At 44.4% G+C, this 14,092-nt stretch overlaps 2 protein-coding genes across 2 annotated transcripts in view; one reads left to right on the plus strand and one right to left on the minus strand.

Moving 5' to 3' along the window:
- Positions 1–4,370, minus strand: part of LOC123116191 (uncharacterized) — a 6,528-nt gene extending 2,158 nt beyond the window's left edge. Inside the window, exons 1-9 of the mRNA XM_044537188.1 lie at positions 4,206–4,370; positions 3,795–4,095; positions 3,681–3,704; positions 3,434–3,565; positions 3,226–3,350; positions 2,840–3,130; positions 1,968–2,098; positions 1,243–1,360; positions 1,063–1,152 (exon numbers count right to left, since the gene is read on the minus strand). Coding sequence (XP_044393123.1) covers positions 1,063–1,152; positions 1,243–1,360; positions 1,968–2,098; positions 2,840–3,130; positions 3,226–3,350; positions 3,434–3,565; positions 3,681–3,704; positions 3,795–4,095; positions 4,206–4,262 — 1,269 coding nt within the window. The 5' untranslated portion in view covers positions 4,263–4,370. The remainder of the gene's footprint in view (positions 1–1,062; positions 1,153–1,242; positions 1,361–1,967; positions 2,099–2,839; positions 3,131–3,225; positions 3,351–3,433; positions 3,566–3,680; positions 3,705–3,794; positions 4,096–4,205) is intronic.
- LOC123116192 (uncharacterized) lies at positions 4,348–8,095 on the plus strand. Its single transcript, XM_044537189.1, has 10 exons — positions 4,348–4,574; positions 4,663–4,845; positions 4,949–5,088; positions 5,174–5,497; positions 5,615–5,745; positions 5,984–6,104; positions 6,357–6,449; positions 7,114–7,176; positions 7,261–7,358; positions 7,446–8,095. The coding sequence occupies exons 1-10, from the start codon at positions 4,493–4,495 to the stop codon at positions 7,510–7,512; spliced, it is 1,302 nt and encodes a 433-aa protein (XP_044393124.1). The 5' UTR covers positions 4,348–4,492; the 3' UTR covers positions 7,513–8,095.
- The last annotated feature ends 5,997 nt before the right edge of the window (positions 8,096–14,092 follow it).

Raw genomic sequence — 14,092 nt, forward strand, 5'->3', positions numbered from 1 at the left:
CAAGCGGCCGCGCCACCCAGCACTGCGCCGCCTAGGGAGCCGCGCCGCCGCCGGATCCATAGTCGCCGAGGAGCATCCCCGTCGGCCGCCGTCCGCCCGAGCCGAGGCGCCATGCGGGGGGGAAAGGCCGGGGCCGCCGCCGCCGGCACCACGCGGGCAAGGCCCGGTGGCCCAGGCCGACGGCGGCGGAAGGGGAGGAGGGGGAGGGGAGGGCTGGGAGGGGCGACGAGAGCCCCCGGTCGCCCCGCTCGGGGAGGCAACGCGGGGGGAGGAGGGGGGAATCCGCAGTGAGAACTTACGGAGACTCCCAAGTTTGGGTGATGCAACAGTTGCGATCCATAACATGAGGGGCAGATCGAGAACGACATGCTTAACAAAGCAATAAAGGGGCAAGGGAGCAGCTCAACCATACATGATGAGCTTGGCAGTGCGTTTATGTGCTGCTAGGGAGAGTGAGCAGCGATGGAAGGTGAGATCGGTTGATGCCGTCCAAAAACAAGATGTCGACCACCTGAGTGACTGATATGACCAGAGCCAGAGCAGGTGTTCATTAGTCTGAGAATGCCAGTAACCAATGAAACAATGACACGTCCCATGATGGGGATCGGTGCACGGGCATCCAGGCAACTACTCCTTCTGTCTTAAAATAAGTGTCTCAACTTTGTACTAGCTTTAGTACAAAAATGTACTAAGTTTAAGACACTTCTGTTGGGACGGAGGGAGTATTTAGCAACATGGCGAGAAAGATGAAGGTTATTTTCAATCCATATCCCAATCCCACCTGCAAACCAGTTCCAATCCTGGATCTTTTCAGATCTTGTGTAAACAAGGGAGTGGATGTTTTTCATAGTAGGGATCTCTGTGTTAGCTATGTTGTAACTTGTTGTCATATACTATAATATAGTATCAGCTACTGGTTTTTCGGGACCCTCCTCTGTTAAAAAAAAGTCATCTCAGCTTGCTTTCCCATTTCCACCTCACATTTCCCATCAACCAAATGCCACATAATTCTTCAGCAAGTTCTTCATGCCTAAAAAAACTTAATATTACAAGGATACTAACCTCTGCAGCACTGGAGAAAGGTATGCCATTAACATGAGTGATGATGTCCCCAACCTTTATCTCGGAGTGTTCAGGTGAAGGTACTTCTACCTGAAGCAGAACCCATAAGGCACGAAAAATACAGAACTCCCAATTTTACGGATCAATGCTAGAAAGAAGCGCAACAGAGAAAATGCATACCTTATCCACTATCACACCACAGATCTCAGGGAAAGCATGATGTATCTTCTCAAGTACAGTAAGCTGTGCTTCGTGAAGAGTCTTAACTCTCAGTCCATGCAATGGTCGTATGACTGTCCTGTGCACCATCAGATAGTTCGTTTTACTAATCAAATGCTAGAAAGTGAAGCACCAATAAACAACATTTCTTACTAACTCGCATACAATATTTCAACGAAAGGCTGTAGGTTAACTGGAGTTATGAGAAGGTGGGAAAATGAAGTAGACAAATAATTGGATAAATAACAGTTAAGCAAGAAGCGCATCAAATGTACTACATATAAAATGACAACACTGATATTCTCCAATCATGAGACAGGTATTTATCCTGCAGATAAATCTTTTCAATTTGCCCAAATTGACCATTAAAGGGCAATGAAATTCCTTTGAAAATATAAATTAGTCAAGGAGGTCATATAGTCCTGCTATGTCAGAAAACATTGTGTACTATAATGAAGAAACAGAGTTCTATTTTCGTGTTATGCTCAGTTGGTGGCTCAGTCGTCGAACTAATGGTTCAGAAGCATTAGGTTTTACACACCTGTTGGCCCTGTCTGAAAAATCAAAGAAATATCCACAAGGAGATTTACCAAAGAAATAAGGAACACTAACTTTAAAAATACGTATGGGCTAGAAAATGAAACCTACTTAGTGCTTTTAATGAAACAGAAATAACAAATACATACCCGAAATCATTGAAGTGCTGCAAACACTTCAACACAATGAAACCTGGAATGCAAGGGGTTTCTTTCCTGTCATAGAAGTTCATTCCGATGACATTTCCATCAAAATCCATCAGAGGACCCCCAATACCTCTCTGCATATAGTTGATCGTTTGAAAGAAATACATTCATCACTGTGGCAAAGATCAAATGAAAAAAAAAAACTAACATAGAGCACGTGTTCTAGCAGATTTATATCCGTTAAGCAGCAGACAAACTTCAACATGGACACTTAAGTGATGAATCTTGTTATTCACAGCATAGTAAAGTCATAAATTTAGTTTCTACACTACAACATAACAGACCTTAGAAAATGTAAAAATTGAAGCTGCCAGTTGGTTACGAGACTTGGCTACATACTGAAGTGAGAGAGTGAACAAACTGACGGTCATCTAATTCAAACACCAGATAATAATCCAAAAATATTTTTTTTTGCCGATTATTATGTAGAAGGATCCACAAATGGCTTCCACCTTTGGAGAAAGAAGAAACCTTCAGTTTCTTATACAAATATAGTATGAGAAGATGTGCTTTGTTCTTACTGCGAAATTGTATCAATTCACAGAAAGTTAAAACAAAATATCTTCAACCATGGTGTCCATGCATCTGGCTCTCCCAGAGAATTTAATAAATTAGGATAAGACAGTTTACTTCCAATGCCAGTCATGGATATATAATGAGGTCCTTAAACCTAAGATCAAAGTTGCTGCAATTCTACGAATGGTGTCCAAACAAGGCACACAAAGAAGCAAATCACTAATAAATTAATTTTAAGTAATTCTATAATTAGTGGTTCAGCCATCAATTTGCATAATGACTTCAGCTGTTTGAATTACCTTTGAAATCCTGCAAGACGAAACAACAAGTTCTTCACAATCAAGCTCGCTTCTTCTTGGGATTAGCTTTCCCGAAGCAACGTTCAAGCTCCACGGCTCACAAAGGCGGCCTAAAGCTACAACATCTTTTGAATGGCACTCTTTAAAATTGAAGATTCTACTGTCCGCAGTGAACTTTTTCGTCGCCAGCATTGAAGTTGAACGAACTTCCATCACACATATGTTGTAACAAAAGTCCACATTTGATACTGAGCCCTCGAGTATTTCTCCACTTGCTAGGAATACATTGATCTAGAGGAAAATACCAGATATCAAAATTTAATCATCACTGTTCAAAAGGACACAATAATAACACCATTAAGAAAGAAAAAGAAGAATGCATTGACCTTGAGTTTATCAGCTATCTCATCTTGGTGTGGCAATTTAACTAAACTAGCAGATGTTACCACATGACCAACACCCTCTAGAAACTCAACAACTGTTCCAGAGCAAGAGAAAAAAATCCTGTCTTCTGCAGGTAACAGAAATCGAACTCATTGTGGCCAAGTTAATACTGACATAAATAATAACCCGCTGCAATAATGTTATATATACCTATAAATGACTGAAGGCCAACCACACATTGAGCAAGTTCCAGTGTGAATTCCTCGACGCTCCAACTTGCGCACTTGAGCACAGATTCTCTCCCGAACTCATCAACGTCAAAGTACGGAACCCATTCAAAAGCTTAAAATTTTCAAAATCAACGCCCTTCACTAAACGGGAGGCACTACGGGATAAACCAAACTTGTTCCTTCATATAGGTATGTAAATAAATAAAATGGTAGGAGAAGCAAATAACCTGGTGACTGGTTAGTGACCTCAGCTGCAATAAGTTGGTGTGAGGACTATGTTACAAAGGGAAGAACAACTTATTTAAAAGAATCAATGCAAGAGGGTGAGATCAAATGCTCACTAATGGGAACTGCCGGCCTCCAGCTCCAGGGAGGGGAGCTGTGGTATTTCTCCGCCTCCTCCTTGCCCTCCGTCGACGCCTCATATGCGAGCCTCTTCTGAAGCATCTCTTCTCTCAGCTTGAATGCCCTGTCCACAACTTCTTGAGCCTCCTTTATCTTACATTGCCTCCTTAGGCGTCTGTTTTGGATGCGTAGGCGTTTGTTTTGGATGTGCTCCTCTCTCGCCCTCCGCTCTTCTTTCTTCCGTGCCTTTGCGGCGTCATCGACGTTGCGAAGGTTGTAAAAATCGGTGGTCGATGCCTGTGATCAAATCATTAATGGCTGTAGAGTTACTGCACAACTCCTCTTTATATGCGCGGTGATCATTTGGGAGAGGGTCTGGGCAGAGATAGAGAGGGGTTACCACTTACCACTTGAGTGTGCTGGCCCGGAGCCGGAGGGGATGCATGCTCGGGTTCAGCATCCATCGAGATTTGAGATTAGGGTTTGATCGTGAATTCGTGATTGCCCGGAGATGCAGATTTGGGGGAGAAGGGCCACGAAATGATCACACACACACAAAAAAAAAACCTAGTTTGCGGGCTGGCCCGGGTCCAACGACGTCGCTCGGCCCGGTCGATGTGTTCTGTTCGGCCTCAGCTTGGGGTCTTTCTCGTCCGATTGCTCCGAGTTCCCGCCGCCGGCTAGGAGGACTAGGATGGAGCCGCCAACCCCACCCGCCGCGCCGGACGCCGCCGCCGGAGCCGGGGCAGAGATGCCACCCAAGGACGAAGGCGCAGGTAGTACAACAACCGCCGCTTGGACGCCTGCCCGCCTGCTTGCCTCAAGCTTACCATTTTTTTTCTGTTTATCCCGTGACCTACCTAGCAATTCGCCTTCGCCGCAGCCTGTTCGGCAGCGACGAGGAGCCGGAGTCCCCCTCGTCGTCCTCCCGCGGAGACTCCGATGCCAGAGACAGCTCCGACGACGATTTCACGGAGGAGGGCGTGAGGGCGAGGGACGCGGTGCTGAGCGTGGCCAAGTCCGTCGTCGCCCTCGCCGCCTCCGTCGGTAACACCTTCACGGCTTCACCAACTGGGCATTGTGCAATCTTCTGCTGTGTGTTCGCCTCTCGCCTGAGCAATTGATCCGTTGCTGCCTTGCTGATCGGCAGATGGAGATCCCTCGTCCACCTTCGCCTGCACGGGCACCGTGGTCGCTCGCGAGGGCCCTGCGGCCTGGATCATGACCTCTGCGACTCTCATCAGGAAGCACGACAGCGGCACCGAGGTCCATGAACTTTCCAGTGTGAAGGTCAGCCTGGCCGATTAATTCTCTGCGAGTTATCAATATTATTTCACTGAGTTTCTTGATGTGGTAGCTGATTGGTTTGTTGCAGATTGAGGTGCTCCTGCCTAACAAAAAGGTTGTAAAGGGGCAGCTGCTGATGTACGATTTGCACTATAATGTCGCCATCGTTTCTGTCGAGTGTGAAGCTGATCTCCTGGTGGTGGTGCTCGCTGACCTCCCAGATTCCTACTTCCTGACACCTACTCCGGTCGTTGCAGTTGCCCGGAAATTTGAGTCTGGAAGGTTGCAGCTGAAGCGTGGGGAGACGTTCCGTGTAGTTAGCGAGTTAGATTGTGATGAACTTATGGTCAGCACTTGTCAAATGGAGCCTCAGAGGCAAAACAAGGATAACAGCATTCAGTATATTACTCTTGTGAGTTCTGCGTCTGCTTGCATTGCATTGATGGAAATTAAGCTCCATAAGTGCTCACATTCTTTGTATGGATCTTATTGAATGAGTGCTTGTTCACATTGGTACCATTTCCTTCAGATTTTCATTGGGGGTCTTCTGATTGATTTGGAAGGAAGAATTGTTGGGATGAATTTCATAGACGAGAATAAAACTCCCTTTTTGCCCGTCCAGATTGTTGGGAGATGCCTGAAACACTTCAGAAAGTTTGGGTATGTTTTTCTTTTACTTTGCTCTTGAATTTCTAACGGGATGCGTGTAATACATGGGTTGCTCACTGATTTCTGAAGACCAAAACTATAATCTGATTACCTGTTGTACTGTATAATACAATATAGCTGAATGTATTCCATTTTATGAAACCGTTATTTTATTTTATTTTTGAAATCGAAGGTATTCCATTTTACAGTGATAGAATATAGAGAAAATGATTTTTTGTCATGAGCGCAGGCGAATCAAACAACCATTGCTTGGAATAAGGGGCCGGGCGCTTCACATGTTGGAGTTAAAGGACTTGGAGAAAATATGCCACAAGTACCATAAGCCACCTTCTGGAATTCTGGTGGAGAAGGTACTTATCCAACCTCAAGTCTCCAACCCACACATACTCATGCCACTTTTCCAAACTCCCTCCCTCTCTATTTACTACAGTTAGTTTTGTTGGGACACAGAACAAGATAACTGGTATGAGATGACACTATTTTGTACATGATCTGAGGATTTTAGGATTGTTCATCTCGGAACTCGGATGTTTTGTGTTTTTGCACTTTTGCTTTCTCTCACTCTGTCCAATGTTTGCTTTGTCTTCAAATGAATTTTCAAGATTCCTGAAGTATCATCTGCAAATTGTGGAGGCATTGAGGCTGGTGATATCTTTACTAAACTTGATGGAGTTGTTTTGCACTCTCCGGCACAGGTATTCTAGAGAAAAAGATGTTCTTGCCGCTGCAAATGTGTGGAATAGTGTTTCTGCCAAACTTAAAGCGCACCTTCCATTTTTGTGTACATGTGAGGTAATTTTTAGGGTGTTAGATAATGAAGTGGCTTCCTGTCATGTATGACTTCTTCCCTATGTGAAATAAAAAGCTGCCCCGTCAGCATTTCATAAAAAAAATGATAATCTTGCTGGGTGGATATCTTTAAGTAGCTCACAGAAAGAGAAGTGAAAGCAGACCCTGTAGGCATGTACTCCCTCCGTAAACTAATATAAGAGCATTTAGATCACTACTTTATATAAGAGCGTTTAGATCACTACTTTAGTTATCTAAATGCTCTTATATTAGTTTACAGAGGGAGTACTCTGTAGAGCATGTGATGAATTTGAAGGCTCTTTGGTAGTCCCACGAAATCACCATTATGGCAATATCCTTTTAGTTATTTAATGATAGTGATACCTTTCAATCTTTCATGTTCTAATTCCTTCATCTTTTACCTGGATTTTGGATTCCCATCCATCTGGCTCTCTTGGAGAAACCTTGACATGGCGTTATAGTGCTTTTATATGGCAATCAGATTTTGTCCATGTTTCGAGTTTCCTCAACTTAGTGGAGCTTATTCTTGTGTTTTTATGTCATCACCAGCTTACAGCAATGCTTCTAGACGCAATGGAGGTTGCAGTGAATATGCAGCCAGTCGTCCTCCAGGTTAGTCTAGGACTCTACTTTACCCTGCTTTATGTGTTGTATAATTGTCTTACAATGTTAATGTACCTTTCGACTATTAAATAGGCGACTGTCTTGAGACCCAGGGATGGTACAACATTTGTCGCAAACCTGAAAGTAGTGGAATGCGCCCCTGGTGAATGCCATGTGTTGTTCAGAAACAGGTATATTGTCTAATTTCTTAGGCAATCTTAAACTCAAGTATGTCATGATTTATGGGTGATTTATGTTGTGATTGGTTTCAATTGTAGATGGAGACTGCCGCTGCCAAAAGAGTATTGGTGGGGCCCAATTGAATGGCATGATTACTCCGACTAATTTTCAGCAGCCGACTCACATTGTTTGATAACTTTCCTTTTACGGATGGAGTATTACAGCATTCTTAGCGAAAAGAGTATTGCGCGGGCTTTGCCGTGGTACATCAATGGCATGCCAGACTGAGGATAACCTTGACAATTTCCAAACAAGGCATGGCAACGCGAGAAATGCTACAACTACGCGCTGATTCATACCGAATGAAGTTACGTGCTAAGCTGTGAAACCTTGATTAGAAATCAGGAGGGAGTGGGACCCACACTAACAATCAGGGGAAGGGGGGAAGAGATTGGTGGACAGGAGTTCTTAGATGGTTTCCCTGGGATCTTGTGCGTAAGTGTAGAATTATTGATGGCAATGCTGGTTCTCTGGCCTCTACGGTTGGTGCGGGCGCCCTAGCATGTGCCTGGGCGACGCTGGCCGCCTCGACATGGTGGTCTGGAAGGCTCTCCTCAGCGTCCCCTTTGTTCGCGGCTGACTGAGGTGCGGGTCGGGGACGGGGAGCGCACCGCCTTCTGGTTGGACAACGGGCGGGCGTCAACAGTGGTACCCCTAGTCGTTCGCTTCCCCGCACTCTTCTTGCACTCGGGGCGTCCCCACACTACAAAAAAATACACTTTCGTGATGATACGTGTTTGTCACAGTAGGTCGCGTTTTTTGTCATGCATGTACATCCATGACGATTTTATGACAGAATCAAGATAGTCATACCTGTGCTGTCGTAGAAGTGTTTCATGACATTATCAAAATTATCATAACGGAAGTGTCCACTTCCATGACAATAAATCATGCGTCACAGAAGTGCTTTCGTCAAGGGTGATAGACACGTGGCATCCACCGTAACGGAACGCCGTTAAGCTATTGGGTCCGATTTTGGATCCGATAACCCGTTAACAGCCTGGACCAATGGGGATTTTTTACGTGTAAAATCATCATTGGCCGCAGGAAATACGTGTTGCCTCACCGTTGGGACAGATGTCATTCACTCATTGGACAGGAGGCGCCTATTATAGGTCGATACGTGGCACAGCCCAAAAGTGGCCCATTCTGGTGAAAAAGGTCGACCCAGTAAAAATTAGCAGGCCAACCCATATAAGGCTTACTTGTGTCAGGTTCATTTAAGCCCACGGCCCATACGAGATGTGCCAATTCGGCCCGTCAACGGCCCGTTAAAGATCTGACACCATTGCAGCCCATCGTCAGTTCGAGCCCGTTAACAGCCTGCTATATATTTGGGCTCAATATCGGCCCGATGAGATTTCGGCCTGTTAACGGCCCATTTAATAGATGGGCCAATTTTCAGGATGTACATCTTTCGGCCTTTTAGCGACCCATTTAAATGTTGGGCTAATTTCCGGCCCGGTGTGTCTTTCAGCCTGTTGACGACCCATAAATCTGATGGGCTATTTGTTGTCGGACCTGAGTTTCGGCCTTTTAGCGGCCCATTTAAGTGTTGGGCCAATTTCTGGCCCGGTATCACTTTCAGCCTGTTGACGGCCCATAAATCAGTTGAGCCATTTGTAGTCGGACATGAGTTTTGGCATTTTAGCGACTCATTTAAGTGTTGGGCCAATTCCCGGCCCTGTTTGCCTTTCGGCCTGTTAACGGACCATAAATGAGTTGGGTCATTTGTAGTCGGACCTTAGTTTTGGCCTTTTAACGGCCCATGCCCTTCATGGTCCAATACCAGCCCGGTTTCTCTTTCGGCCTGTAAAGGCTCACAACACAGTTGGGCCATTTACAATACGATCTGACTTTCGGCCTCTTAGCAGCCCATGGTCTTCATGGTCCAGTACAAGCCCGCTGTCTCTTTCGGCCTGCTAAAGGCCTACAGTATAGTTGGGCCATATGTAGCCCAAACTTAGTAACGGAAATAAATTGGGGCCACCTGTTGCCCGCTTCGATGTCGGCCTGTTAACGACCCGGGAGGTAAGAGGGCCAACCATTAACTTTCGGCCTAGTAACGGCCCATTAACTTAATGGGCCCACTAAAGTTCGTACATGTCTTTAGGCCAAATTAGATAATTCGAGCCCATTACGACGAGCAATTATGCACAGAACCAAAACTGATCAAGCAAAGGTACGACATATAAGGAATAACATTGCACATCCAGCATATATTACAGGAAATTACATCCACTGGGCAATCAAAGATTGATGCCGGTGCAAATAAATGAGCAGAACCTAACCATCTACAACGTCATAATCTGCAACCTCAGCACAGATGACGCCCATAAGCATGTGAGCAAGTTCTTGCTGCTTTGCTACACTATCTCTGAAAACATTGATCAGTTGTTGTGTCGCACGACTCTGCACCTCTGATTCATCCATCATTTCCATCATTGCTTCAGCCATTAATTGGTTCAGAAACATACATTTATTCCATTGCATTCGAAACAGAGGATACTGAACAGATTCAGATGACGATTTTGGCAGCCTTGTATTATTGGTAGTGGAGAGTGTCTCGACCACTGCATCATAACATAAATTAGGACGGGAACCAAACAGATTAAGCATGAGTTATTGCCATATTACCTGGCCTAGATTTACTGGAAAGAAACAATGGGGTTGCCTTGCTGTTTTCAGAGTTTGTCTTCTTATCTTCAGCAACCTGCACAAAATTAACACACTATCATTGCTATCATTGGCCAAGTCAGATAATAGGAAAGCAACATTGACACAACGAACGTTTGGGCAACTAGCCTACACCAAATTAACACAATATGGCACAACTATCATCAGCCAGGTAAGGTAGTACGAAAGCAACATTGACACAATGAATGAATAGGCAACCAAAGAAGCCCTACAATTCAGTAATGTGCGTGATATAAGATAGTACATTCATGCAGCTCAGTATACAAAACTACCAGGCAGTTTTCCTTACAAAAATCAACATTGGCGCCTTTAACATTTTGCTACAACTAATTTTAGATCAGATAAAGGTTAGATTCACGCCGATTAACAAAATACATGTTGATGTAAAAATATAGTGATATACACCAGGTACTTACATCAACATTAGAGCACAGAGAATTCCCGCAAGATATTTTCCTTGAATACGATCCCAATGGAGGAAGTCTTCTATCGTTTAACCTTATTTTCTAAAGGAGAGATGGGTAAGAAACATGTAGAAAATATGATCAGAATGCTATAAAATTTCATGATGCAAGGATACGCACACGCTTCTTAGAATGGAGTTGACATTGTTTTGCTGGACTGGAGCGGACTAGTTCTTTGGCCACTGGAATCTGCTTATTATCAATGGGAGTTGGGTTTCTCTGTGCTGGAGCAGTATCTATGAAAAATGGAGTTGGTTTATTATCTCCTGGCATTTGGATCTTTTGCAAAGACCTGGTTTGTAACCCTTCAGATTCTAACATAGCTGTCTTCCTCTTGCATGCCTTATATAGAAGAATAGTGATTCAGTTATAAAACATGCTACAACAGAGATGAAATAGGTACTGAAGAATAGAAATGCATGACATATTGACATGTATTCCCTCCATCCGGAAATAAATGGATGGGTCTAGGCGTATTTCAGTTCTAGATACATCCAGTTTTATCCATTTCTGCGGCATTTAATCCGGATGGAGGGAGTATGATGTAAGAGCTAGGGATACGACAGGACAACACAGTAAAAAAAACACTGAAAAACCCACTGCAGATCCAAAGTATTCAAACCCACTGATATGAGATAGTACACTCACGCAGCTCAGGATGCAAAACTACCAGGCAGTTTTCCTTACAAAAATCAACATTGTGGCCTTTAATCATACATTTTGCTACAACTAAAATTAGATCAGATAAAGGTTGGATTCATGCTGATTAACAAAATACATGCTGATGTAAAAATATAGTGATATACAACAGGTACTTACATCTACATTGGAGCACAGAGAATTCCTGCAAGAATCTTTCCTCATAAATGATACCATTGCAGAAATTCTTCTATCTGTTAAGCTTATTTTCTAAAAGAGAGATGGGTAAGAAACATGTAGAAAATATGATCAGCATGCTATAAAATTTCATGATGCAAGGATACACACATGCTTCTTAGAATTGAATTGACATATTTTTGCTGGACTAGAGCGGATTAGTTCTTTGGCCACTGGAATCTGCTTATTATCAGTAGGAGTTGGGTTTCTCTGTGATGGAGCAGTATCTATAAAAACTGGAGTTGGTTTATTATCTCCTGGCGTTTGGATCTTTTGCAAAGGCCTTGTTTGTAACCCTTCAGATTCTAACATAGTCATCTTCCCCTTGTATGCCTTGTATAGAGAATGGTGCTTTAATTATAAAACATGCGACATCAGAGAGATGGAATAGGTACTGAAGAATAGAAATGCATGACATATTGACATGTATTCCCTCCGTCCGGAAAAAAATGGATGGCGTATTTCAGTTCTAGATACATCATTTTTTATCCATTTGGGCAACATGTAATCCGGACAGAGGGAGTATGGTGTAAGAGCTAGGGATACGACAGGACAACACAGCAAAAAAAACTAGTTGAATGTAAAACTATATGCTAGCGGAATACGTACAGAAATAACTAAGGCAACATACACGTGTATGATTGGGAAAATAAGATGGCATTGCAACAGAGCACTAGAACAACACTTCAATGTAAAAAAGCATGGTATGGCAGACAGATGAAGTACATACTGATGAATAACAATGCATAAGATATTCAGAAGCATGATGTCCAAATTAAGCAGATGGAATTGCGATAGAGTAGAATGACAGTACTTGAATTTGAAAACATGTTATCATGAATGAAATAGGTACTGAAAAACAGAAAGGCATGACATATTTACATGCATGATCAGCATGCTAAGCACATGGCATTGCAACAGAGTAGATACACTCCAGGACATTATATGCATGTTGTACCCATATCACAGGCCAAGTTAGAGCAAGGACCTTGTGGGGTGAAGAGGATTCATCATCTTTCGGCAAGTCTTCTGAAGAACTGCCTTTACAAGTTTATTGGCCTTTAATTGCTCCGTGAGGTTCTTGTGGATATATCAGTGTGTGCAATTATATCTGACATGCATGGAAGACAACTAGTAGTTAGATTTATGTAATGAGTGCCTGTAGGAGACGACATAAATAGTAGGATTGGGGTTAACTAGAAGCAACAGGTCTCATAAACTAAAGAGAGAACACAGATGAAAGCTACAGAATATGTATCGTTTGTACTTGAGATTAACTAGATGGCACACAAAAGTATTAAAGAACAACATAGGTAATACTAGAAGTGGTATAATACTATAATCACCAGCCTGTGGGATAGCATTGGCTGATGGATGATAACTATGGAACAACGTTACCTAAAGAACAAGTATCTTAGCTGAACTATGGAACAGCGTGAACTCCTGAACAAGACCCGTAAGAGATCAGCATGAATATACAGTGAAATGTGATGATCTATTTTCCATGCTTAGATGAATAACAAAGCCATAAATGTTGCACACAAGTAAGATGAGGGTACAACCTATCTGGTTGCCATCCATAGGAGTGAGCATCATGTGCTGACTTGTCGATGACCCTGCAGTTGTTGTGGCTGTCCATGTCGGGCACGCGCATTTGGTGCAGGGAACTGTTGAGTGGGGACTGTAGCTCCCTTTTGGTGTATGCTTCCCTTGTTGGAGCAGCTGCGGTGAGTCGGAAAACGGTGTGTCTGAAGATGCAGATAACGCATAATGTTAAGAACGACATATCTCTTTGATATGAAGAAATACACTAAGAGATCAACAGCAAGGTACGTGAATGGTCACACATCTGTTGACTGAAGACTAAATTGGGGCCACACGATTTTATTTTATTTTGGTACTGTCCGATCTACGCCGGATGGCTTGATGGCCGTCTTGTGCCTCCTGGCTGACACTGTTCGGAATCTTCCCCGAAGAGCCAGCGACCAACGGCAGAGCAGCCTGCCTCCGCCGTCCGTGGCCCCAACAAAAACCCCGCTCCCCGCCCACCGCACTGCCGTGGTTGCACCGCCCTCGGGCCAATCCATAAAGACTCCCCGTCATCCAGATCCGGCGGCGGCAGTACCTTCAACCCACGCAACTCTAAAAGATAGCCATCTGAGCGCTGCTTCCGCGGCGAACTTGTGGCCCCGCACCCTTACGTTAGACACCAGCCAACCGGCAGCCTAGGAGCTTCGCCGCCTCGAGGGTGTTGCTTCCCATTGGGAATCGATTGGCCCAGAATAAAAATTCAGACAACTGACGCCTAAATAAAGTGATTTGAGATGAGGGTGCGACCTATCTGGCGGCATGGTGAAGTAGGCAGGTCCAGCTGCCGAGTCGGTGAGGCCGGCGCGGTTGCGGTGGCGACCGGCACCAGGGAAAGAGCGATGTCGCGACGGTCGACGGCTATGCGGAAGCAGCGCCAGGACTCTGGACGGATACGAAGTTGGAGCCGCTCTGGCGCCGTGAACAATGGCGGGGGTGAATCGGCTCCGGTACGGTTCACGCGGCCGTCGTCGAGACAACACCAGCAGCACGGAGTAAGAGGCACACGGCCCAGTGCAAGACGGCAATTGGACAGCGTCTCCGGCATTAGGGAGGAGGGC

This window comes from Triticum aestivum, chromosome 5B (assembly GCF_018294505.1).
Source record: "Triticum aestivum cultivar Chinese Spring chromosome 5B, IWGSC CS RefSeq v2.1, whole genome shotgun sequence".
In the NCBI taxonomy this organism is placed as follows: domain Eukaryota; kingdom Viridiplantae; phylum Streptophyta; class Magnoliopsida; order Poales; family Poaceae; genus Triticum; species Triticum aestivum.

Excerpts from the sequence above, each read along its gene's own strand:
- LOC123116192 (XM_044537189.1), top strand. The coding sequence starts at position 4,493 with ATGGAGCCGCCAACCCCACCCGCCGCGCCGGACGCCGCCGCCGGAGCC. Across the intron at positions 5,498-5,614 it reads GCATTCAGTATATTACTCTT|ATTTTCATTGGGGGTCTTCT; the intron begins GTGAGTTCTGCG and ends CATTTCCTTCAG. Across the intron at positions 7,359-7,445 it reads CATGTGTTGTTCAGAAACAG|ATGGAGACTGCCGCTGCCAA; the intron begins GTATATTGTCTA and ends TTTCAATTGTAG.